This window comes from Protopterus annectens, chromosome 11.part0 (assembly GCF_019279795.1).
Source record: "Protopterus annectens isolate FY-2018-M chromosome 11.part0, PAN1.0, whole genome shotgun sequence".
Taxonomy (NCBI): Eukaryota; Metazoa; Chordata; order Ceratodontiformes; family Protopteridae; genus Protopterus; species Protopterus annectens.
The window spans coordinates 315,479,056-315,503,548 of NC_056745.1; the positions used below are offsets into that span (position 1 = coordinate 315,479,056).

Here is a 24,493-nt window from a genome sequence, read left to right on the forward strand (position 1 = left end):
GTTAATACATTAACAGATCCACTGTATGTACATACACAAGATTAACAAGAAGTAATGTCAAGAGTTAATATAATATGTTCCAAAAACAAAGTTAATACATAATGTTGTACAACAGAGTTGAGTTGCACAAGTAGTATAAAGCCCTAAAGAGAGAATAGACATTTTATCTTGTGTGGCAGGCAGATTGCCTACTTAAACTAAGGTAAGCCAGTAGGAGTAGTAGGGAGGACGTTAGGAGGGGTGGGAGCAGGAGCATTCCCAGGTAGTGCAAAGATATGAATGGAGCAAGGACTTAAACGAGGAAGTTCCATTTGCTTGCAAGGGAGAAAGATAGAAGAAGTTGCTCAGGGGTACGTGAAGGCTTGTGTATCTCAAGGAGGATTTGATTATTAGATCTGAGGGTTCGGTCAGGGAGGTGCATAGTAAGGATAGAGGAGAGGGAGGGGTGCCAAGAAGGGTTGAAAATGAGATTATTGGCAGTGGATAATTGAATATAGGAGAGGTAGTTAGGGAGTTCCAACCAGTTCAGGGATTGTAGGGAGTCACAATGGTGGGATGGGGATTTTGAGCTGGTAGCAAATTTGGAGATTTTATTGTAACAGGATGCCAGTTTAGTTTTGAGGGTTGCATGTAGGTTGGTAAGGAGAGGAGTACCGTATATGAGAGAGGGAAGGAGGTATGTTGTAGAGAGGGTAAGCTTAGCTGAAGAAGTGAGGTAGCGATTGTGCCGGTAAAGCATTCCTCGTTTCTGATTTTTTTTTTTTATGCTGGTTTGGAGGTGAATGTCAAATTTTAATTGTTCATCGATAATGACACCCAAAAGCTTAGTTTGGAAGACTATTTCAATGGGAGCTCAGTTTTGGCTTACTATATAGAATGAGTTAGAGTCTATTTTGGTATGTTTAGCAGGAGTAAAGATCATGAGTTTGGTTTTGGGTGCATTAAGAGCTAAGTGATTATTTTGCATCCAAATCTCAGTGTTGTTGAAAGCAGATTGTGTTATTTGCATGAGTTTAGAAAGGGATTTTGCAGCACAAATAATGGTTGGGTCATCAGCATATTGGACGAGTTTGACATTAGGGATGCATTGGTGGAAGTCATTTATGAAGACATTAAATAGAAGTAGGCCCAGGATAGATCCTTAGGGGATGCCAGTCAGAGTGTTAAGGTAGGGGGAGGTGCAGTTATTCCATTTGATGGCTTGCTGTCTATCAGAGAGATAACTGGAAAAGCAATTCAAGGAGGAGGGAAAGAGATTAAAATGGGAGAGCTTAGATAGAAGCAGGATATGGAAAATTGTATCAGAGGCCTTAGATAGGTTTAAGAGAAGAACAGACAAAATATTTCCAGAATCACAGGGACGGTTAATGTTTTTGAGAAAGGATAGTAGGGCTGTGGTGGTACCATGTCCAGGTCTGAATCCATGTTGAGTCGGGGTAAGCAGGTGGTTGTCTAATAGGTAGGGTAAAAGTTAAAGGTAAATACATTTTTCAAAAATTTTTGAAATAGGAGAGAGGATAGCTATGGGGTGGAAGTTGGGGATGTCAGTGTTGTTGCCTCCTTTATGTAAGGGTAATATAAGGGATTTTTTCCAGAGGAGGGGTACATAGGATTCTTGGATTGAATGGTTCATTAGTATACATATTGGGAGTGCTATGCCATCTACAGCTAGTGTAAGGAAGTTAGCAGGAATGTTGTCAGGGGCATTGCAACATGGTTTTAGCTTTTGGAGGAGTTTTTTATAGTGGATACTGGGATGGGTTTGAAGGAGAAGAGAGAGGTGTGTGAAGTATGTGCGGTAGGGGGAGAGGAGTTATGGGTAAGAGGAGTAGAAGGAGAGATGGAGTTTTGAAGGAAAGTTTTTGTGAGCTTGGCAATAGTCTATGAAAAAGGAGTTAAATTTGATGGCTATGATATGGTCTGGAGAGGTAGGGTCAGAGCATGGATTGTCTTTCTGACCAGGACTGAGGAGGGTAGAGATACTATTCCAGAACATTTTAGGATTGAATTTCTGGTTATTTTAAAGCTTAGAGTAGTAGGATTTGCGGTCAGAAGCAATCAGTTTTTTAAATCAATTATGAAGTTGTTTGTATTCTTTAAGGGAGTTGGGTGTTTTGCGTTTTTGTTGGAGTTTCCATAATTTATTACGATTATGCATGAGTGTTAATGTTTCTTTGGAAAGCCGGGGGCAGTAATGGATTTTGCCATTTTTTTCTGGGAGGGGCAAAGTGGTTCAGTAAGTTAATAAAAGTAGTATTGAAGTAAGTACCAGCATTGTCAACAAGAAGAGTTTTCAGAGGGTTCCAGTTCATCTGTTTTAAGCTATCGGAAAAGGATTGTGGGTTGAAGTTTTTGTCTGAGATTGCCTGAGATTGGGGCATATGAAACTGCATGTCCTCCTTTTGACACAGATTTACTCAGGATTTTCTCAGTTCTCTAGAACTGAACATTTCTTCAATTCACTGCAGAGGTTAAAAGGAAACATCTTTAAGGATCTTGGAAAGGCTTAAAAAAGCAGTCATCAATCAATATAAAATAGCATATATAAAGTCAATGCATTTTCCATTGTGATGGCTAAAGTGTAAAAAAAAAAGAATGAATAACTATGTTTTACACAGTAATGAATAAATGTCCTTCCAAGTACTTTCTTGCCATTATTGTAAAAAGAACAGGGATATATGACAAGAACATCTGTCTTGCTGATCCTAGTAATGTTTTTTTGTCAAACTTTTGACTGCAAACCTTTAATCATGCCCGCATTTCGTGACTGCTACATTTCAAAGAAAGTACATCAGAGCTGGACAAGAGTTGGAGTCAGTACATCAGAGCTGGACAAGAGTTGTAGTCAGTACTGATGGTCAAACTAATCATGTCACAAGAGCATGTGTCTCTAGTCTATATCTCTTTTGCTACATTTAAACCTCAGACATTAACAGAGTTAACCTTTGAACATGTCATATAACTTAACTACTTCAACTGACCATTTTCTGTTTTCTGTTCAATGTATCCCAGCAGATAGTTATTTCTATTTACTGCTGCAGGCAAACAAAAGGGGGGTAAGGAGATTCTGCAGAGAAAGATAAATTGTGCTGAAATGACACATCTAGATAACAGACTTTAATGGCTTCATTTTTTTTAAATCTGAGTAAACAAACTGGAATGAGCAGTCTAGTTCTTAGTGATTGCTTTATAACAGATATAGAGCATGTAGCCAATTAAAGAGATTCATTCAAATATGATTTGGTTAAATAAATCAACATATAACTGAAGCAGAAGATAAAATCTTGTATGTGCATTCTAGAGGAAAATGTGCACATAAATATAAATTTAACCTTGAAAATGTGAATACTACCACTAGGCTACACATTAACATCTTTACAGTGACAGATCTCTGTCCATATGTCCATGGGAAGTTAATGCAGTGGTTCTAGTGCTACTGTGGCTTGCATTTCAAACTAACTTCTTAACTGGTTTGCCTCTTCCTTTGTCTTCTTTTTACTTGAATATGCAGTACCACCTATCCAGGGTTTGATTCTGTAATTCATGAGCACATTCACAGATGCATAACTCTACAACCCATATCTGGACAGGTTCCCTGAAATTCAAACATATTTCACCTCTTTTTCAGTCTGCATCAGCTGTCTTTGCCTCGAGTCTACTTTCATGGTATCTGATTGTATTTCCCTAACCCTACACTGTCTGCGTCATCCATGCTTGAAGAGCTAGTGTTCTATCCATCTTTTTTGCTCTAATGCTGGGTTTGCTAGAGATCTTCTTTAGATCTTTGCAGGAGTCTATTATAACGTTGGGGTGGGTTATGGATTTTGGGTGGTTTTGGTGGGGTTTGGGGACCAAAAAGCCACCCCACCAAAACACCAACCCAGTATACACACATCCCAAGTTGTGTTATTATATTATAATATGACATTATTTAAGAAAAGAAATAATTACTTGCTCTATAAATATTATTTTTAAATAATGGCTTTGCTGCCCTTCCCCTGCTCTCGTCTGGTGTTCATGTAGTCTGTTCTGATGCGTATGTTGCGCTAGTACATCAGAGTTGGGCAATCTGTCAGAGGGCAAAAGCAGCAGATCTCCGTTCTCTTCACATGTTAAATGGCTTTAAATGGGTTTAACATAACAGAAAGTTTCAAAATAATCAACAATCAGCGATTCTCCGTGTTCTATTTTAAAGCTGTCTCTCTAATTAAAAACATTTTTAATAGCGAGAGAAAAACGGAGAAAAGCATCGGAAGTCGCCAAGATTCCGGCTTTTTATACGTGTTAGCTATGTTAAAGGAGGATTTTTAAAAAAAAAAAATTATTGAGATCTGCACTTTCTTTTGTGTTTAAATTAGCGTGTTTAAACTCTTTAAACACAGACAGGGACGGCGAGATAAAAAAAAAAAAGGATCGACCGGACCTTTTTTAATATATTGAGGGATTATATAACGGCAACGCTGGTTGGGCTGGCCAATCAGCGTGCACGTTTTAGAGGAGGAATTGTATAATATGTATTCTTTCACTTACTAGCTCACACTCCTCTCAAATTCACAGCTCACTTACTGAGGGAAACTACAACTGTGGTAATTTTATATTATAACAAAATAATGTTGTGGCCTATCTTCATTATTCTTCTTATTTTTTAGTTTTGTCACTTAGCAAGTGAAATATTCTGCAAGGATTTTTCTTTGTTGTTCAGGTATCAGCTGCAGAGTGAGTCTAAAAACAGAAAAAAAAGACAAGTTAGTTGTTGAGTTAAATGTTAATAGTCTCTTCCATCACGCATTTCTTTTAAGCGAATGATTTGTCCATGCATTTGCATCTTCCCTTATAAATGGAGTAGACATTGCAAATGTGCAAAAGTTACCTCTTGGGAGACTATCTCAAATGTAATAATTTTGGTCTTACTCACATTTGAAACTTTTTTAAACAGTAAATAAGTTGTGTTAAGAAATCTTTTGTGTAGAAAAATGGAACTGAATACGAGTGGCACATTTTCTAGAACTAATGAATAGGTTTTTTACCAGCAAGTAGTAACCAAGTAATAATACCTAGAAAATGCCTAGGGGTGGGAGGTTGGTGTAATGGTTAAGGTGTTTACCTTACAGACACAAGGTACAGCGTTTGAATCTTACATTCAGTAATTGGCTAGGCTTAAAAGGGCTCCCAAATGCAGTTAGCCTAGTACTAATCTAAAAGCAGGAAATAAAGAACAGCCAAGGGATATTCTGAAACCTGACACCACAGGCAGATGGCCTACCCACCCATGGAAGGGCAATTTTTTCCCCAAGTAATACCACCTCTAGAGGGCAGGACCGCGCTCATGACATTTTATTTGTTGTATTATGTGCATGCGTGTGTGTGTGTGTGTGTGTGTGTGTGTGTGTGTGTGTGTGTGTGTGTGTGTGTGTGTGTGTGTGTGTAAATGCGAGTCCGTGTGTGTGTGTGTGTGTGTGTGTGTGTGTGTGTGTGTGTGTGTGTGTGTGTGTGTGTATATAAACGAGAATGTGTGTGTGTGTGTGTGTGTGTGTGTGTGTGTGTGTGTGTGTGTAAATGAGAGCCTGAGTGTGTGTGTGTGTGTGTGTGTGTGTGTGTGTGTGTGTGTGTGTGTGTGTGTGTGTGTGTGTGTGTGTGTGTATGTCTGTGTGTCTATCTGTCTGTCTATATACTGATGGGTATTATTAGTATGGATTTCTTGGCATTGTATTTTAAGCTGTAGCTCTGGCACCAGTTATTTGTCTGAGTTAGACCTTCCTGCAAGATGTTATTATCTTGAGGAATTTCTTAAATTGCTCCCAATTTGCAATCATCTGCAAATATGGTCAGCAAAAGACCCTAGATATGAAAGAGAACAGACCCAGCACAAAGCCCTAAGAGATTCACTGGTGACTAGTCTGTCTGTGGAGATAGTTCCACCTGACTTTCTGGATGCTGTCTGTGAGCCAGCTGGCTATCCAGCATGTTACACAGGGGTTATGCCTAATTCTCTGTTTTTTTCATGATGCCCAGGTGGGGTATTTATCAAATGCCTTGGCCAGGTCAAGGTAAACAGTCTGCACCATTCTGCATTCATCCATTGCCTTGGTTACTTCTTGAAGAAGTCCACTAGGTTTAGTAGGCATAACTTGCCTTTGATAAAACCAAACTGGGTTAAGTCTAGTGAATGCAGGTTTTCTATGTCATTGTTTATCATTTCCATGATAATTCTTTCCATGGCTTTACATACAAGACTAATCAGACTAATGGGATTTAAGTGCCTGTTATCAATTGATGGTCCAACCTTGTGCAGAGGAATGACTGCTGCAGTCCTTCATTCACATAGCAAGAAACCTGTTTGGAGGCTAAGGTTGAATAATGACTCCAGTGGCCCTTATAGGTCCTATTTCTGGCAATTTAGGAGGCATTCTGGGATATTACTAGGGCCAACTGAAGCTGTGTTCTAGGCCTTGAAGAACACATCTAGGCCTTGCTTGCAATTGATAGTTTTGGGATTATGTTTGAGGTATTCCTGGGGAGTGGCTATGGAAGGAGTGGCGGGGGGGGGGGGTTGTGAAACTGGAGCTGAATTTGCCAGCCAGTAGATTTGCTATGTCTCCTGGATCCATGAACATGGTTCCATTTACAACCAGTTCTGCACACTGTTTGTTCTGCCTTTGAAGTTTTGGACAGGGCTAAAGATGACCTTGTGGTTGTCTTTGGCCTGGAAAGCCATCTTCACGTCATAAGTGGCTTTTTGGACTTAATTAACCCCCTTAGTTATTTATTTATTTTGATGAGAGAGTTTTTATCTTTCTGGGTGTTGCACCTCTTAATTTTAGCTGTGACTTTTTTTTCTTTTGTTGTACAACCTGTTTAATTTTGCCTTCCACCAGGGTGGTTTGTTTTTCGAGTTTGTTTTGGGCTTACTTCTGGTAGGCACATCAGCCTCTCTGCAACCACTTACATGACTGTACCAGCTTTCTGTGAACAATTCCTCATAAGCCGTTATGTTATCTTGGTTTGAAAGAACTTAGAATTTTGCCAGATTATTGCTTAACAAAAGGTAGCTTGGTTTGAAGTAGTTTTTCACTGGTATAGGGTTTACTGGGGTTACAGAACTGACTTTTGTTTTGGAGGAGACAGTTTTTTGGTCTGACCTTACTATAGACAACATGATACTGTGGGGAGGTACAGTGTTTCCATATATTTCTGACTTCCCGGTTCAATGTGTTTGTATTGTTCAATATGTTTGTACGTCTCATAACCATATTCACTATCTGGTCTAAGGTGTTTGTCTTTGCAAAGTCTGGGAATCTCTGTAACTGTGAATTCTAGACTATGTAGGATTCCCAGTCTATAGAGGGATAGTTAAAGTCTTTCATGAGTATGGTATTTGGTTGAATGTTGAATGTCTCGATCAGGTCTAAATATGAGGTATGGACTTCCTGGGACTTAGAGGGTGACCTATAGCTTTTTAAAATATGGTACAGCACATAATATATAATAATTTGGATGTGGAGAAACTCTAGTATGTCATCTTGTTTAACCAACCTAGAGGTATACTTGTTATTGTTGTAGATTGCAACACCTCCAACTTTAGTGCCCATCGCTGCAGTTGCTGGTTGAAATGAGCTTGAAAGGAGTGTAGCTTCTGGTTTAGGCTCCTGTTATTTAGCAGAACTACCTTAAGATTCCCTTGGGTTCATTTTGCTACACTGGTGCAAATGCAAATTTGACATTGCCTAAAATGGCTGTATGGAAGAGGACAATGTTAAAGCCAATATTTGAAAGCCTAGAGGTGATAGGTACAGACTATCCTTGGGAAAGCAAAGTGTTTTGCTGTCCATGTCCTCCCATACTGACAAGTACTGTATCCCCCTAGAATGACGCACATGAAGCTAAGCAATTATTAAAGTCAGTCATCTTTTGTTCATATTGTGGCATCATCTTTGGTGAAGGTAGAATGCTGTTCATTGCTAAGTTCATACCAGCTTTTAACACATAGTCCAAGAGCTCTGTGATATCTTTCTTCATATAGTCAAGGGAGGTATGTCTCAGGTCATTTATACCTACATGAACTATGATTGATAGCTGTAGTGCAGTAACCTGAGTGCGTGAGTAACTTTGTGGATCCTGGCACCCCAATAGACAACATACCTTTATTTTCTCCTTGAGGGGCATTAGTATGTCATGCAAAGGTGTCCTCTATGACTGAAGTCAACAATGTCCAGACCAATGCTAGGTCAGCTACAAGGATGTCATGTGTGATGTGTTAATAGAGGGTTAACTAGTGGTGCTTTTGGGACTTGAGACTAGGCTAAGCTTATATAATATTGAATTTAGGGATCAGTACTCCTCAACTCTCAGACTAACTGTTCTTTGCACCTTAATGCACAAGTATTTGCTCTACACTCACCAGGTTACTGGGTGCAGTTTCGGAGATGGATTTATAGGGAAAATACAGTTCTAAGTGCTTATGGCTGTATAGGGCACTGCCAACCACAGAGGTGAGCAAACATGCTGTATTTATACTAGCACTGAAAACACAGAAAACTGGTAACTATGCCTTCTGACTAATAAAATGACTGTACTACCAGCTTTCCCAAGTGTTTCCAAACTCATTTGGACCAGGCCACTACCTACTGCCACTAGATGAAATATCCCAATCCTCTTATTGTAAAAACACGAGACGGATTGCTAAAAAGTATACTGTTATTTCAAGCACTTAATAAACAAGTTAGATGAGGTGATCTCAGGGCAATCAGATCAATACCAAGAAAAAGTTTGAGCAAATGCATTCATTTCTGCTACCAATGCCAATAAATGCACAAGTCAAGCAAAGAATAGTTAATCACTTAAATAACTTTTGAGAGTGCGCCTAGAGTAAGGCCATCTTACGATATATTTTATTTCTTTTGTTTGGCAGCATAATACCAACCTATGTATAAACAGGGAATGTCAAAGATACAAAAAATATTTGTTAGCAGTAAATACATGTATCATTATTTAGTGAGTAGTAAGTTTGATGTTAATATACCTCCCTTCCCACTTCTTAAAATAACAAAAGTAGAAAAGACAGGTTCTGTTGTTCTGTGCTACAGAGTATATTTCAGATTTTTTTTTATTAATTTTATTTTATTTTAATGTAAGAAAAGATACAGCATGTAATGTCTTACCCTTGTTAATGTATATTATTCTTAGGGATTTTTTACTCTAAATATAAAATGTTACTGCTGTAAAGCCAAGGGGCTAATACCATGCTGTTTTCTTTATTATTTTATTTTTATATGCGTGTGTATTTGCTTGTTTGTGTGCATTTTCATACATGCCAGTGTATTTTCTTTATGTTTTTTCTAAATCAGATTGACAATTATACCAAGAGCTAGACACACAAACTGGAAAAAGAAAACATTTAAGCATATAAATCTCTTTTTTTATAATTATAATCATCTCCAAGGCCACATACTTTTTACAATAGGGAAAGGACCACAACTATCTCTCATTTGAATTTTGTTGTTTTGTGGTAACAGCTTTCCAATTGTGCAAACCTAACTGAAAGTGTCTGGGTGTGTGTGTGCCCACAAATATCACACCTTCTATTCCTGTGTAAAGTGAGAATTTGTACTTCATCTTGTAAATATCTGAGTAGAGTTCAGCTGATAAGCAGAACATTTGAAAGTTAAAGAAAATGCAATAACATTAGGACTGCTTATCTTTCTCAGTTATTTGATTACATTGTCAAATATATAGTAACTTTCTATTCATCCATATGAGTCACAGCCAACTCCTGTAGCAACTCTGTGAACAGCCTCTGCCATCTATAGATTTTACCAGGCAAGGGGAGCAATTTTGTAGTAGATTGCTAGGTCTTTCTTCCATATAAGATATACTCTCTTTCTTACACACACACACACACACACACACACACACACACACACACACACACACACACACACACACACAATATGGAAGCTCTGTCTACCACATGTCCTTTTAATGTGGGAAGAAACCATAGCACCCAGCGAAAGCCAACACGAGTACAAAGAGAATATGCAGACTCCACACAGAAGGCACCCCAGCTGTGAACCAAACTGAATAATTAATCAAATTCTGAAAAAAATGTGCAGCACTTAAGTAGAGTCACTCAATCAGAATCCTGAATTATTGTGTTCAATCTAAACCCTGAGTAACTTTGCAATGCTAATCCAACATGACCTCATTACTCAGCATATTAATTTTGTTTTGTGTCCACATCGCATATACCAGCATAGTATGCCCTTCTTTTGTATAATTAAAAAAAAAATAAGAAACCAAATACTGTTTATATAGCAACAGAATAGCCTTCCTTTAATGGTCTTTCCCAGAAGTTAAGAAGTATGCCCACCCTACCAATTTGAGAGCATGCTTATCTAATGAAAGAGTAGGAATGGCCCCATCATTCATTGTAATGAGTTGCATATAGGTTTGCCCAAGTACACATCCATAAAGTACATTTTTACTTTGTCAATGAAAATAAATTAGCATAAACAAAGAAGTTTGGTTTATATTGTATAACAGCAGAACTTCTCTTTGTATTCTCTGTTTATGAAAATTGCTATTCTAGTAAGTCTGCTTAATAACTACATGAATTCCTTGTATCTACTTTCTGTGAAGATATTTCTTAAACTATAAATGGCTTATATATCCCAGACAAATTATATATGTATTTGTATTATAAAAGATGTGTGAGGTAAATGTTTTTTCATGACTTCTCGTTAAACCCAATCAAAAGCTGATCAAAGTTACTCTTGATATTACATACTGAGAGCAGCTGAGTATTGCTTGAAGTACAACATAAAATCATTCCGTATTTCTGGAAAGTGAAAAAAATTGTTGCATATATTGCTTGTCCAGAAGGTAAGATTGTCGAGCTATAAAAATGTATTTGAATATAACAAAATCAACATTATTCTACAGCAGACATTCCCTGAATAATCATTCTTGGGGATTCACCCTACTGCTTGTGGTAAGAGCTGTGATAAAACAGCTGTTTACACAGTGCATTATTTTGTGATTCACAGACAAATTAACTGCAATGAGAAAAGTCCTCATTATCATTTAATTTGCATGTCACCGAATCGCTGTTAACTACCAGAAGTGAAGATCAGCACTTTTATGTGGTAGTTAACACTGTCAGTCTATGCATAGTATTGGCACAAGCATGTTCCTTATTTACTCTTCCACAGACATACACAGAGAAAAACACACATGCACACAAAGACACACACACACACACACACACACACACACACACACACACACACACACACACACACACACACACACACACACCATATATGTTCCCATGTTGTTAGAATGTCCCTGGTGTCTCTTTTTTCCTTGCCAGTAATTCACTGATGATTACAGTCATTAATGCCACACATTAGAGTTTCACAAGTCATGTCCTTCAGTAAATGGTTTCTAGAGCCAAAGCTATTATTCTAGAAACTTTCTATGTTAGTAAGAGAAATAATAAGAATCTGTTCCTATAGCTGTGATCCCCTATTATTTTTGGCTTTGTATATTCTGTGAAGAAAGTAGTCACTGTTATTTGTGATAGCATGTCTGGCTGTGTTTTTGTACATAACTGCAGATTAACCTGTGTATTGTATGCCAGAACAACTAGCTGTGATATTGTAAATAGGTTCTTGCATGTTGATTTATGATCTGTTTGTAGAGAATGTTTTAAAGACTTGAACAGTGTTCCTTACATTTCTAACTGTGCACATTTGTGATAAAAGATTCTAATGGCAAACTGTCACAGATTCAGCTATCTGCAGATGATGTCATCAGAATGTTGACAGTTGCTATGTGTTACTGTCAGAAGCTGAAAGACAGGAAGGAACTTTTAGAAAACAGATGGTTGATTTTCAAAATATGAAATGAAAATTAGATCCAGAATAGTTGGGATAGTTAGGCTAGTCTGTGAAAGAGCCTGCTGAAGACAGTTAACAGTCAGTAGTCAGTTACAGTTGTCAGTTGTTCACTGATGTGCTGTGCAGTGGATACCCAAAATGACTCATCAAGAACTGTAAGCCTGCTTTTCTCTTTTGTAGTAATTTAGTTTAGATCAGGGCCAGTGTTCTTTAGTCAGATAGGATAATTATATCAGTCAGATCAGTTAGAGGTTTTCTAAATGCTGGATTTATATCCTTTAGTACTGATTTCATTTTCCTGGTGATTGAGCTCTGTTTGTTTAATGGAAATTACTGTTTTATATTTTGAATCATTTTGATCAATATTAAATGTTTTTATTAACTTACATTGTGGCTGGCCAATCAGCATTTCCCATTAGTGATTTGTGAGTGCTTATACTTGCTTTGATAATTCCCAGGGTCACTCCGAAAGCCTGTCTGCTTATGTCATTTGCTATTATTTGTTTTAATATCTAATTTTCATAATTGGACACCCCTTTAAAAGAACATAAAGACTCCCTGATTGGTAGCAGAGTGTTACCTTATTATTTTGGGGAAGGGGCACAACTGGAAATCTGTGTCAGGTTTTCCCCAGAAGTGTTTGGATGTGTGAGATTTAATTTATTTAAGTGTGAGCATATCAGAAGTCTCAAACTGGAACACATTGCTCTGAAGTGTGTAAATAGGAGTTACATTATGGGTGGACAGAAGTATACAGTCCAGTCCCAGGCTCTAGAGCATGTTCCTCTTGTGCTCTTAGGGGAAACTTGTGAAATATTACTCCTGTTTAAATCACAGTCTCACAAAGGAGACAGTAGTGAAGACTGAAGCTCCTTAGTTACTGAGCCATGATAGTAAGGGACGTCACATTATTTGGTGGTAGTTCAGTGGGATATTACCTGGATGTCACAAATACTTCTTGTGCTAAAATGTTGTGAGGTATGTTCTGTATGGCCTGTCACCCTTCATAGTATTTATTGCATCCCTGCTCCACTTGCTTGTTTTTTTTTAAGTTCCTGTAAAGCATGCAGTATAGAGTATCCCCAGTGTCCAGTGCTCCCCTGGCCTGCATTATATACAAGTTCCATTCAGGCATGAAATGTAAGTGTACCATGGTGGATAGAGACCCCCTGCCCCATCCCACATCTTCAGATTTATTCCCTGGTGCTTAGTGGTTCTCCTGCCACTGATCAACAGTAGGTTTAAGTGCTGTTAAGGCATGAGATAAAAAGATATTCTTTGTTGTGTAGGGGTTCTCCCTACCATGAAGTGCCATTAAGGCATGATATTAAAGAGATATCCCTCGTGGCTTGTGTCCACCCCACCCAATGTTGTGGGTGTTGCTCATTAATCTAGTGATGTATGACAGCCAACCCAACATACACACACACACACACACACACACACACACACACACATCCCTAACATACCCCCATAATAACCTCCACATTGCTGCCAGCCAGTCAGACAAACACTCACAAATGCACTCATACATACAGCCCCACACATACACATATTGACTCAGTCCAAAACACTACCTGATCACTAAACTGCAAAGTACTTACCTCTACCTCAATGAATGAACATGCTCTTTTGGCTGTGTTCATTACCTTGAGTGGCCAGGAGTGGCTATGCATATTTGCACATCCATGCAATACTCTGAATTACTCAGCTGCATAAATCCCTTAACACAGACAGTTCTGGGGAGAGCACATGGCTATTTGCCATTGCCTCTCCCCAGACTATGTCATTAGCATGTAACACAGTTGTGAAGCTTACCCACCTTGATGCAGCCCATATTTGTACAACAGTAGGCCTCTGAATGCAGAAAGGTTATTATGAGGCACCTCACTCGATCCTTTTTGAATTCAGGCCTTGCTGTTTTGCATTTTTTGTAGCAGTTATGATTTGAATGACCCTGTGCATCCATATTCATTCCTAGTCTGAGTTTGCACTACCTTGGGGAAAGCAGACTGAAGTCACTGAATACTGTTTTAGGAGTTCTGCATTCACTGATTTCTAGTGTGAAACTCTATGCTTCTTTTAAGTCACAAACAACATTTATCTAGCATAGTAGCTGTCAGTTTTGCAGCTGTGTGTACTGCTGTTATACTTTGGATAGATCCATTTTATATGAAGAAGTGCGTAGTTCTCCCTGAAGATATATATATATATATATATATATATATATATATATATATATATATATATATATATATATATATTTATATATATTAATGGAATCTAGATTCTGGGTGAATGTAGCTTTGAAAACTATGCATCAGGTTTATTTGCTGGGGTTTTTCTACTGCTGTCATAACCTATGTAATGATGGAGGGATGCTGATCTGGATGTTTGCAGTGCAGAGCAACTGCTGTGGTGATGCCAGTGCAGCTACTGAGGTAAACAGAGATAATCAGATGCCATATAAATCATGCACTAAAGTTCATATACATCTCCACATTGGATCTTGTAATAATCAAAGCTTGTCAGTTTTGATGTCTCAAAATATAAGACTATGTTATCTGGAATTAAAATTTAGCTGAAACAGAGACACAAACTAACAGACAGAGAGAGACAGCCATGTATCAATAATTTATAACAAAATCCTTCTGAACAGGACTCCCTAGTGCAGAGCCATGTAATGCACCATAAATCAGATTCATAGATTCAAAAACAGCCGGTCTACTTTTTTAAATAATTCTGTGGAAGATAGTTTGTCATCTATAGACATCATTGTCTGGAAAACTATTTCTCTTAGTTTTCATATCAGGAGTTCAGGTAAAACCACAACAAATGTTTTGCTGAAGGATGGAATGAAGGAACAAAGCTCAAAATATAAGATTATGTTATCTGAAATTAAAATTTATCTGAACCAGAGAGACACAAACTAACAGACAGGGAAACAGAGTAATATAGCAATAATTCATAACTAAATCCTACTTAATCCCCTAGTGGAGAACCAAGTAAAACACAATAAATCAGATTCATAGATTCAAACTCAGCCAGTTTACAATTTTTCCAGAATTCTGTCGAAGATAATTTATCATCTATAGACATCATTGTGTGGAGAACTATTGCTCTTAATTTTTATATCAGGAGTTCAGGTGAAACCACAACAAATGTTTTAAAGGCTGGAATGAAGGAACAAGGCTCTTAACTAAGTCTAATAAAAATGAGTTCCCTTTATATATTTATTTATTTTGCTTATTTGTTAACTGGGCTAGGTTGAATGAGACAAGATGAAAAGCTAATTTTTTGTACAGGAAGAAAAATTCCATGGTCAAAAAAACATTGCTATACATGGCTTTTAAGAAAGCATTATAATGTCAGCAATCCAAAGAACAAAAGTAATGCAGTTTTCTTAAAGAAAGTATAAGAATATGGATACACAGAATATAATTAATAAAAATTTGAGCCAAACATTAAGAGCTAAGAAAAATATATCTACACATTTCAAAGAAATATACATTCCAGCGATATTGTATATCAAGAGTATGCACATAGTTAAATTTGACACCTTACATAGGTTCATAGATTCATAGGTAAGTACTAGGCTATCTGCCCAAGGGCATCTATAAGCCTAGCCAGAATGTGTTTGCTTTCACCACCCCCTTAGATTAGTTCCCTGCACCTCTGTCCAGCAGAGCCATTGCAGTGATCCCCGGGGTACATTTTCTGTTTCCCATCTACTCGTCAAGGTTTCTCTTGAAGAGTGTTAGTGAGGGGCTCTGCCTAATGTAGATTGGAATCCTGTTCCAAAGCTTGGGGAGTCTCTGGGACAGGAATCTATCCCTTCAGCACGTCCTATTTATCATGGTGAGATATAGATCCCTAGAGCGTGTGGCTCTTGGGGATTTGATTTTTTTTTAGGTGGAGCATGTCCATCAATTCTGGGTTGGACATGGTATGTCAGGCAGAGATCACCTCTGAGTAAGTGGTATGCAACCGAGTACAGCTGTAGTTTCTTCAGTCAGGCTGCATAGGGCATATGTTTGAAGCCAGTAATCCTCTTTGTGAGGTACTTCTGTGGTCTTTCCAGCTGTTGCAGGTGTCTTGTAAGGTACATCCCAAATGGGGCGTTGTACTCTATGATGGGTCTGATGAGTGATGAGTAGAGGGGCACAATAACCTCTTTTGTTCTAGATGCGAACCCTTTTGTGATTAGGTGGGCCACATAGAAGGATTTTCTTACCACCTTGGCAATATGATTTTCAAAGGAGAGATTACTATCTACTTTGGTCCCCAGATCCCTTATTACATTTTCTGTATTTAGGGGACTACCATGTATGTGGTAGTTCGCGGGTACTTTGTTTTTTCCAAAGGGGATGACTATGCACTTTTTGGCATTTAGCTTGAGGCCATGATTTTGACACCAAGTATCCATCTCATTGAGACCCTTCTGGAGGATGTCTGTATCAGCTGGACAGTCAATTATGGCCCCCAGTTTGCAGTCGTCTGTGAACTTGGTTAGCCATAGTCCTCCTGTGCTTGCCTGTACCTCTGAGAAGTATATACTGAACAGGAGGGGTCCCAGGACTGAGCCCCCTGGGAGATGCAACTTGTAACTGGTTTAGAGTCAGATCTAGAGCCTGCAACTCTCACCATATTGGTTCTATCCATGAGCCAATTGGCAACCCATCTCATGACATAGGGGTTTATGTTCAGGCTGTTGAACTTGTCTATAATACCAGAATGGGGAATGGTATCTAAAGCCTTGGTAACTGTCTCAAAGAAGTCCACCAGGTTTAGGAGGCATGGTCTGCCCTTAACAAAGCCAAACTGGGTAGGGTCCAATGTTTGAAGGTTCCCATTGTTTCTGTTGATGAATTCCATGATGATGCCCTCCATAGCCTTGCAGACCAGACTAATCAGGTTTATAAGGTGATAGTTCCCGGGGTCCGTTGTGGCTCCACCTTTGTGGAGCAGGATAACTGTTGCTGTGCACCACTCTATGGGTATGTAGCCTGTAGAGAGTCTGAGTTTGAACAGTGTGTTTAGGTGAGGGGTTAGTTCATTTTGGAGCTCATGTAAGACACAGCCTCGGACACCGTCTGGTCCCATTGAAGCTGTATTTTTGGCTTTGGATAGGGTTTTTTAACCTGTGTGTCAGTGATTGCTGGGGCACTACATTCTTCTGTTATGGATATGGGCCCTTTAGGGGGTGAGAGGGGTGTGAAGTTTGCACTAAACCTGTCTGCCAGAATGTTGGCAATATCAGTCAATTCAGTGTATTGCTGTACTTATGCTCCAGTGAGGAGCATAACTGCAGGTTCCTTCTGTTTCCATTTTCTATATAGTTGTACTTTCTTCCTGACTCACTAATTAAATAGTAGAGGTGTGAGGTATAGTCCCGATAGCAATGGACTTCAACCCTTGTAACAAATAACTTGTAGCTATGTAAATACCTCCTCGCAACCTTTCATCTCCAAATTGAGAAATACTACCTTTTACAGTGTTGAACAAATGGGCAAAATGTGGAACACTTACTGACAGCTTACTAATAGTTTCAACTAGGAAGCTTGTGGGATGGTTCTTTTGATGAATTAATATGATTCAGAATTATTTAACAGGGGTATTAGTTAAAAAAAACAAACAAAAAAACCTCCAAAAACATTACTGAATGTGTGACGGACCCTCTCAATGCGAAACAGTGAGGAGCATTGACTTATTAAGACTCAATATAAAGAGCATTTCTCATAATGAGGTACACGTGAGAGGCATGGCTATGTTAACTTGATAAAACTGATGAAATGGTAGTTTAAATACTTAATTATGAAGAACTATCCTTCACCATTTCCAGATTTTGCAGCATGGCATGAATTCCATAGCAAGAAGGTCTTTGTTCAGTCACTGGAAATGTTTGTCTGATTTCTTTTTTATCTAATAATGTCTTATTCGATAATGCTAAGTAAATTATCTTAGTGTACTTATCCTTTATGAATATCCTATTGAAACAGACAAAACCTTTCATTTCTGAGATTGTCTTTCAGTTGGACATCTGGCACCATGAGCCTTAAATGTACTACTAAAGTGAAGTACCTGCCAGATGAGCATGTTGTCATTGCGATATTTATAAAAGTTGCAGCTGTAGTACATTTTGATTTTTCTAGTGATGTGGTAAATGGCATCATATCTAAATTTGTAAGCTGCCATCAGTTACAGCTGTAAACATTTGCTAGACTACTTCCCCGGATTATTACTATAGATTCACAGTATATAAAATTTACCACGGTTAAATATGTTAAATGATGACTTTTCTTTTTCTTTGTTTTTCTTTAGGCTGGAGTCAGCATTAAGCCTCTTGAAAACACAACACTAATGGATGTTTTACACATTGGCCTTGAAAAGCATTTGGATGAGTTAACCCAAATCAGTGCCCAAGCCAGCAAGGAATATGCCTTGGAAAAAGCACTGAGTAAGATGAAGAAAGACTGGCTAGAGGTTTCTTTTAACTTTTCCCCCTATAAAGACTGTGGCATCTGTGTCCTTGCAGCAGTGGATGATATTCAGGTATTCAACCATCTAAACATATTAAAATGCTGAGTTAAAACACACACATGTGCATGCGCGTGCACACACACACACACACACACACACACACACACACACACACAAACACAGATATATATATTTATATGTATATATCTATTGGTCCTAGTTAAATGATTGAAGTTCGAACTTCGAATTTCATATGGTCGAAACCATATGATCTAAGTTCTAAAACTTTGAACATTTAAACGGAGATCTCCGTACAGTGCAGAATGGGAATATTCCCTTTTCCTCACCATAGTCCGATCTTGGAGTTGGTATATTTTAGTAGCGGGGGGGGGTGTGGGGGTGCAAGGGGGCTTGCCCCCCCTGCATATATCTGTTTTAAGTTTTTTTTTCTTTTTTTGAATGTTCGACATTACAAAACTTCGATAATATGGTCTCAACCATATGAGTTCGATGTTTTGCACTATCGATCATTCAACATAGACCCATATATATATATATATATATATATATATATATATATATATATATATATATATATTCACATATATATATATATATATATATATATATATACACACACACACGTGTGTGTGTGTGTGTGTGTGTGTGTGTGTGTGTGTGTGTGTGTGTGTGTGTGTGTGTGTGTGCGCGAAAGTTTGATGCAATTATATATAATATTCTAAACACTGCACTTCCAAAGAAAGGTGTCCAATTGTCTATCAACACCAAATGGCAATTCATTTTGTATTAGAAGGTATTGGGCACAATGGTCCCTCTCCTGACAATATTGCTACAATTAAGGGAGCTGAATAATTTTCTTTAATCTATGTACAGTTATGTGAGGAATAACTACTTTTTATGCTCTTCCTAGTATATCTGTCGTAGTTCATAAAAAAAGGCTTTCATGTATTCATAGGGTCACAGGATCATAAGATTTACAAGACAAGTGAGTCTAGAGACCATAAGCCTTTCCAGTGCCTTAACTAACAAGTTCCTCCTGTTTCCAGAAGGGCAGGGTTGGTCAGGCTAGGACTGAGTTTACAGACGACCATCTCACTGTCAAAGCTGGTTTTAAGGAATGTGTGTGTTACTCTTTTTTAGGATTATTGTTTCCAGTAGGGCATGGTTGGTCAGGCTAGAACTGAGTTTTCAGATTACCGTCTAGTTGTCAAAGTTGGCTTTAAGGGATATGTGTGTTACTCATTTTTTATGTGCAAAACCAGTTTGTTCCAAAGAAGTGGTAAATGCTGTGTAATACATCTGTCTCTCCAGGGTATCTTTATTATATCTTGGTAGAGATTTAAATTATTAGTTTAAGTGAGAGTGGAGCTGTTTGTATTTCAAGAAGCAAGAGATCAGAAAAGGTAGGGCTTTATGAGATAAAGTATAATTATAATGGCATCAAATTTGTCTTGGTAGCTAAGGATCTTTAAACCAATGATCTGTTTAGTAAGGAACCTCTAGCCTTCCAAACTGTGTGACACGTCTGGATTAATACATGCCAAAGGGGTCCTTATAAAGCTGTGTGACACGTTTGGATTAATATATGCCAAAGGGGGCCTTATACTTTATGATCAGTCTAATAAGAGCAGCCTCTGGCAGGAAGATAACATCTTTTAGCCTAGATGACATGCCAGTGCATATCAGATGGGCTGTATATTAGAATTTCCTGACCACTAATCCAATGTGGTGGTTGAGGGAGAAGGACCTGTCAACAAATGATGGTATCCCTGACTACTGTGTCATCTTGGAGGCTATACTGTAAGTTGCAGGCAAGAGTTGTTTACTAAATGTGGCAATGCTGTATTTTTTGGATTTAATTTTAGCCCTTTTTTTCTGTTCAACATGGGTTTGTAAGGTTTAGTTCTCACTGTAGTGTTTTTATGTCAAGGGGTGATCACCCAGCTTACAGTAATCAGCAAATTAAGTTCATGGTTTGAAGGTCAGAGAACTAAATGCCAAAAAGGAAAGGCCTCAGCACTAAGGCCTGAAGTACACCATTCATTATCATCTTGAATTCTGAGATAGCATCTTTCAACTTAACTATCTGGGTTCTGTCCTTCAACCAGTTTGCTATTTGCCTTTCCCCGAAATGATCTACAGTCCAGTCTTTTAGATTATTAACAATTCAACATGTAGGAATATGTCATATGCTTTTACTAGAAATAAATATGCCACATGGATAGTGTGCCACTATCTAATACCTCTGTGGCCTTTATGAAGAAGTTTAATTGAGTTAGACCTGACCTACTCTCGACAAAATCAAACTATTGAGGGTCTAGCATTGTGAAGTTTTTGCCATCGTTGTTTAACAAGTCAAAAATGATGCATTCCATGGTGCTGCAAATTAGGCCTATAAGGCTATTCAGTGGATAGTTTATGAGATATGTGGTAAGTCCCCCCACCCCTGTGAAGGGAAATCAGAACATCTATTTTCAGTGGTTTAGAGATATACCATGTAGCTAATATTAATTACACATCCGGGTATATTGTCTGGACCCATAGATACGGTATTTATAATTTTTGAGAGCAGAGCCAGAACATATTTCATGTTGTTTTTTTGTGGGGGGGACTCAGGGATTTGTGGAACTTTGATATCTGCTTCTGGGGTGAAACTAGCACTAAATTTGTTTGTGGATATATTAGTTATACCCTTTGGGCCTTAGTGGATTATGACCTTGTGGATTAGATAACAGTAAAGGTACGAAGATTAGCCCAACTTGCAGCTGCACAAATATCATCCAAGGAAGTAGTAGAAAAAAAGGTTGAAGAAGTTGCAATAGACCTGGTGGAATGGTTCTGAGGAAGTTCTGTAATAAAAGGGACGAAAGCGCTCAACTTAACTCTGGCTCCAGTTTGGTTTGTTTTATTAGTTATTATTTTCTTCTTGTGTTTTTTTTTAGATAAAAACTTTGTTTTTCTTAATTTTCTAATGTAATTAAAGAAGGGTTTATAATTATTATTGGCTTCAAATTGCAGTTTCATTTCTTGTTTTGCTTTGGATTTCCTCTTAGTAGCCTTTACTTCTTTGTAGTTCTTTTCATGGAGTCTTTAATGTGTGCAGGTTTGTTTTTTATAAGGCTTAAGACTTTTTTAATAGAGCTTATTTATACAGGTAGATTGCAAAGGTGATTTATTTTTGATTTTCCCATTATGATTGGTTCTAATATGGACTGTAAGATAAACAGACTTTTTAAGTACTGAGTTGCATATTTAAGAGCTGAAACTGCATCAGGATTGTTAATATTGCTGGTGATATTGCTAATTTGCTACTAAACTTTGAGAACTAATCACAAAGTTTGAGTCTGTTCATTTGAAGTCCTTAAATTCAAAAGTGTTCACCACACAGCTGTTAGAAAATTTAAAAGGAGAGCATCACTAATTTGTGGTTGGATTATTCTAGTTTTTGTTTGTGTCTTTTGGCTTTTCCCGATTAGGGGTCGCCACAGCGGAACTCCTGTCTGCTAATGATTGGTAGTGGATTTTTACGTACCGGGTTACCAGCCCTGACGCACAACCTTCAACGAAGGCACACCCCATTCACGTATGCCTCCACACAGAAGACGCTCTGGCTGAGAATCGAACGGGACAATGTCTTGCTATGAGGCGACAATGCTACCGCAGCACCACCACCGCAGCAGGTTGGATTATTCTAGTAATGATTTTAAATCAGTGCTGAGCCTTATTCATTTTCATTGACACACACAATATATATATATATATATATATATATATATATATATATATATATAGATATATATGTGTGTGTGTGTGTGTGTGTGTGTGTGTATACATATATATATATATATATATATATATATATATATATATATATATATGAAATATGTATAGGTATATATATATATATATATATATATATATATATAGACACACATGCATGTTTGTATGTATGTATGCACATATGCACATATGAATGTGTGTATGTATGTATGCATGCATGTATGCATGTATGTATGCACGAATGTATTTATACAGATAAGTTGCACATCTACCATCCATCCTCTAATTTTTTCAACCATATTTATTTTCCGATTTGAAACCAATGCCCAAAAACTAGCATATTTTGTTGTTAAAACTGTAGTAGTGAATAAACATCACATTACCTTTTTTAATACAAAATGTGGATGCAAGGGAGGCAAAATAAACAGCAGGACTGAGAAACGTCACCCCACCCCCTTTTTGTAATCAGACATAATCCCCTTTTATTGGATTCCATTGGGAAACCTCCCCAAAACAGTGTTAAACACATTTTTCAAGATGTAGTGACAACCTGTGTAAACAGACCTAAAACCAACAATATTAATCAAACATACCGTCTTATGCAACAAAATTTAAATGCATTCTGTATTTCCATCCAGAAGTCATACAATCAGTTATGCCAAAGTCAATGTCCAAAATTGTAATTCCTTAATTAGTATCAAAATGTTTATATTTATGTTTAAGGAAAGGCCTATATTCCTGTTTCCACATGTAACACAGAAATCCATACTTTCATTCAAGCCACAATTTTTATAATCCATTTCATGTAATCAGGATAATAACATATAAAAAGAATGTAAACACCTTTTCCAAATGCATATTTCCAAGTACTTATTTTCCCTTTCACTGGAGGCATGATACTATTCATCAATACAGTAAACAACTGAGAACTCAGTGGCCTTGTTTTAGCCCACATTGCATTTGAACTTTCCAACCATGACAGCTATTTATTAAAGACACCAGGTGGCTAGCATCATGCATTCATCCTTAAAACTGGAATACATGTATCCCCAGAACCATAGCTAATCAACATCTCCCACAGCATCACATAACAAGCAGTATCAAACGGCCTTCTTATATCGTAACTTAACACCTATACATCCATAGTCGGTTTCTGAATCATATTCACCCTAACTATAAGTAAATGTTTCCTCATATGCTTACCTTTAGCACCTTAAACCTCAGGTAGTAGCAAGCTGCACATCACCAAATGTATCTTTTAATGTAAATTTTTTTTAAGTAAATTATCATTTTGATACAGAGCAGCAGTCTGTAATTGTTCAGATATTGTCTATTCTATTTTTCCAGATTTATTTAATAATAGTTAAAATCCCTTCGCAGCCACACATAACTTTACAGTAATATTCAAAACAGCATTTCGGTGCTAGAAAACACTTATAGTAACCATTTCCTGTGTTGACAAAGTGAGTATCAGAATCAACCTAGAAATATCCCTGTTTCCTAATGACACAGGCAGGGGCACCTCAGAGATGTGGAGGGTTGAGACCTCAGGTGGCTTAATGTTCAGAGCCAACTAGGCCAGTGAGTCTTCTACCCACTGGATGACAGATTGATATAGGCCTATATACTGTGCCACGGCCCTCTCAACCACCTGATCCGCACCCCCCCTGCCCTGTGAAGTAGGTGGAGGTGGTGATTATTCTGTCACATGTGAGTGTTGTAGTTGTGCTGCTTTGGCATTTCTGGACCTGCAGAAAACAGAATATAAAATATAAAAGAGAAGGAAAGAAACAAAAGCAAAGGGGGAAAAATAGAGAAACAGAGACAGCGAGGGAGAGAGAAGGAGAGACAACAAAATGACTCATACGTTTTAAGTAGCAAATGTCTTTTCAATGACAAAAAAAAAGAAGTAATATTTGTATTCCTGAATATGAAATTGCCATTAACCAAGTAACTATCTTGCAGTTAATAATGTAACAAGTAAATTCTGGGTGAGGGTCAGGGTTTCTGTTACTGGTATCATTCCATTTACCGTAATATGACTGAATAACTATAATATTTTAAGCAATAAAATGCATTAACCATCTGCAGTTATATAGTGTAACAGCTTTGGGAAGAGGTATTCTTTCAAAATATTCATTGCTCACATACTCCATTTCTGAAGCTGTTCCCTGTTATATGCCATTTCCTCTGGAGATGCAGAGATAGAAGTAAGAGAAAAAGACTGGGTTACTGATCCTGAATGCATGCAATTTATAGGACTACAATACTTCATATTTCTATTAGGTTTGCTAATATAGCTTAAGGTGTGCAAA

The 24,493-nt window shown here is 37.7% G+C and overlaps 1 protein-coding gene across 1 annotated transcript in view; it reads left to right on the forward strand.

Annotated features, from left to right (window-relative positions):
- Positions 1–24,493, forward strand: part of LOC122815364 (dynein axonemal heavy chain 3-like) — a 4,921,723-nt gene that overhangs the window by 946,520 nt on the left and 3,950,710 nt on the right. Inside the window, exon 17 of the mRNA XM_044087818.1 lies at positions 18,219–18,449. Coding sequence (XP_043943753.1) covers positions 18,219–18,449 — 231 coding nt within the window. The remainder of the gene's footprint in view (positions 1–18,218; positions 18,450–24,493) is intronic.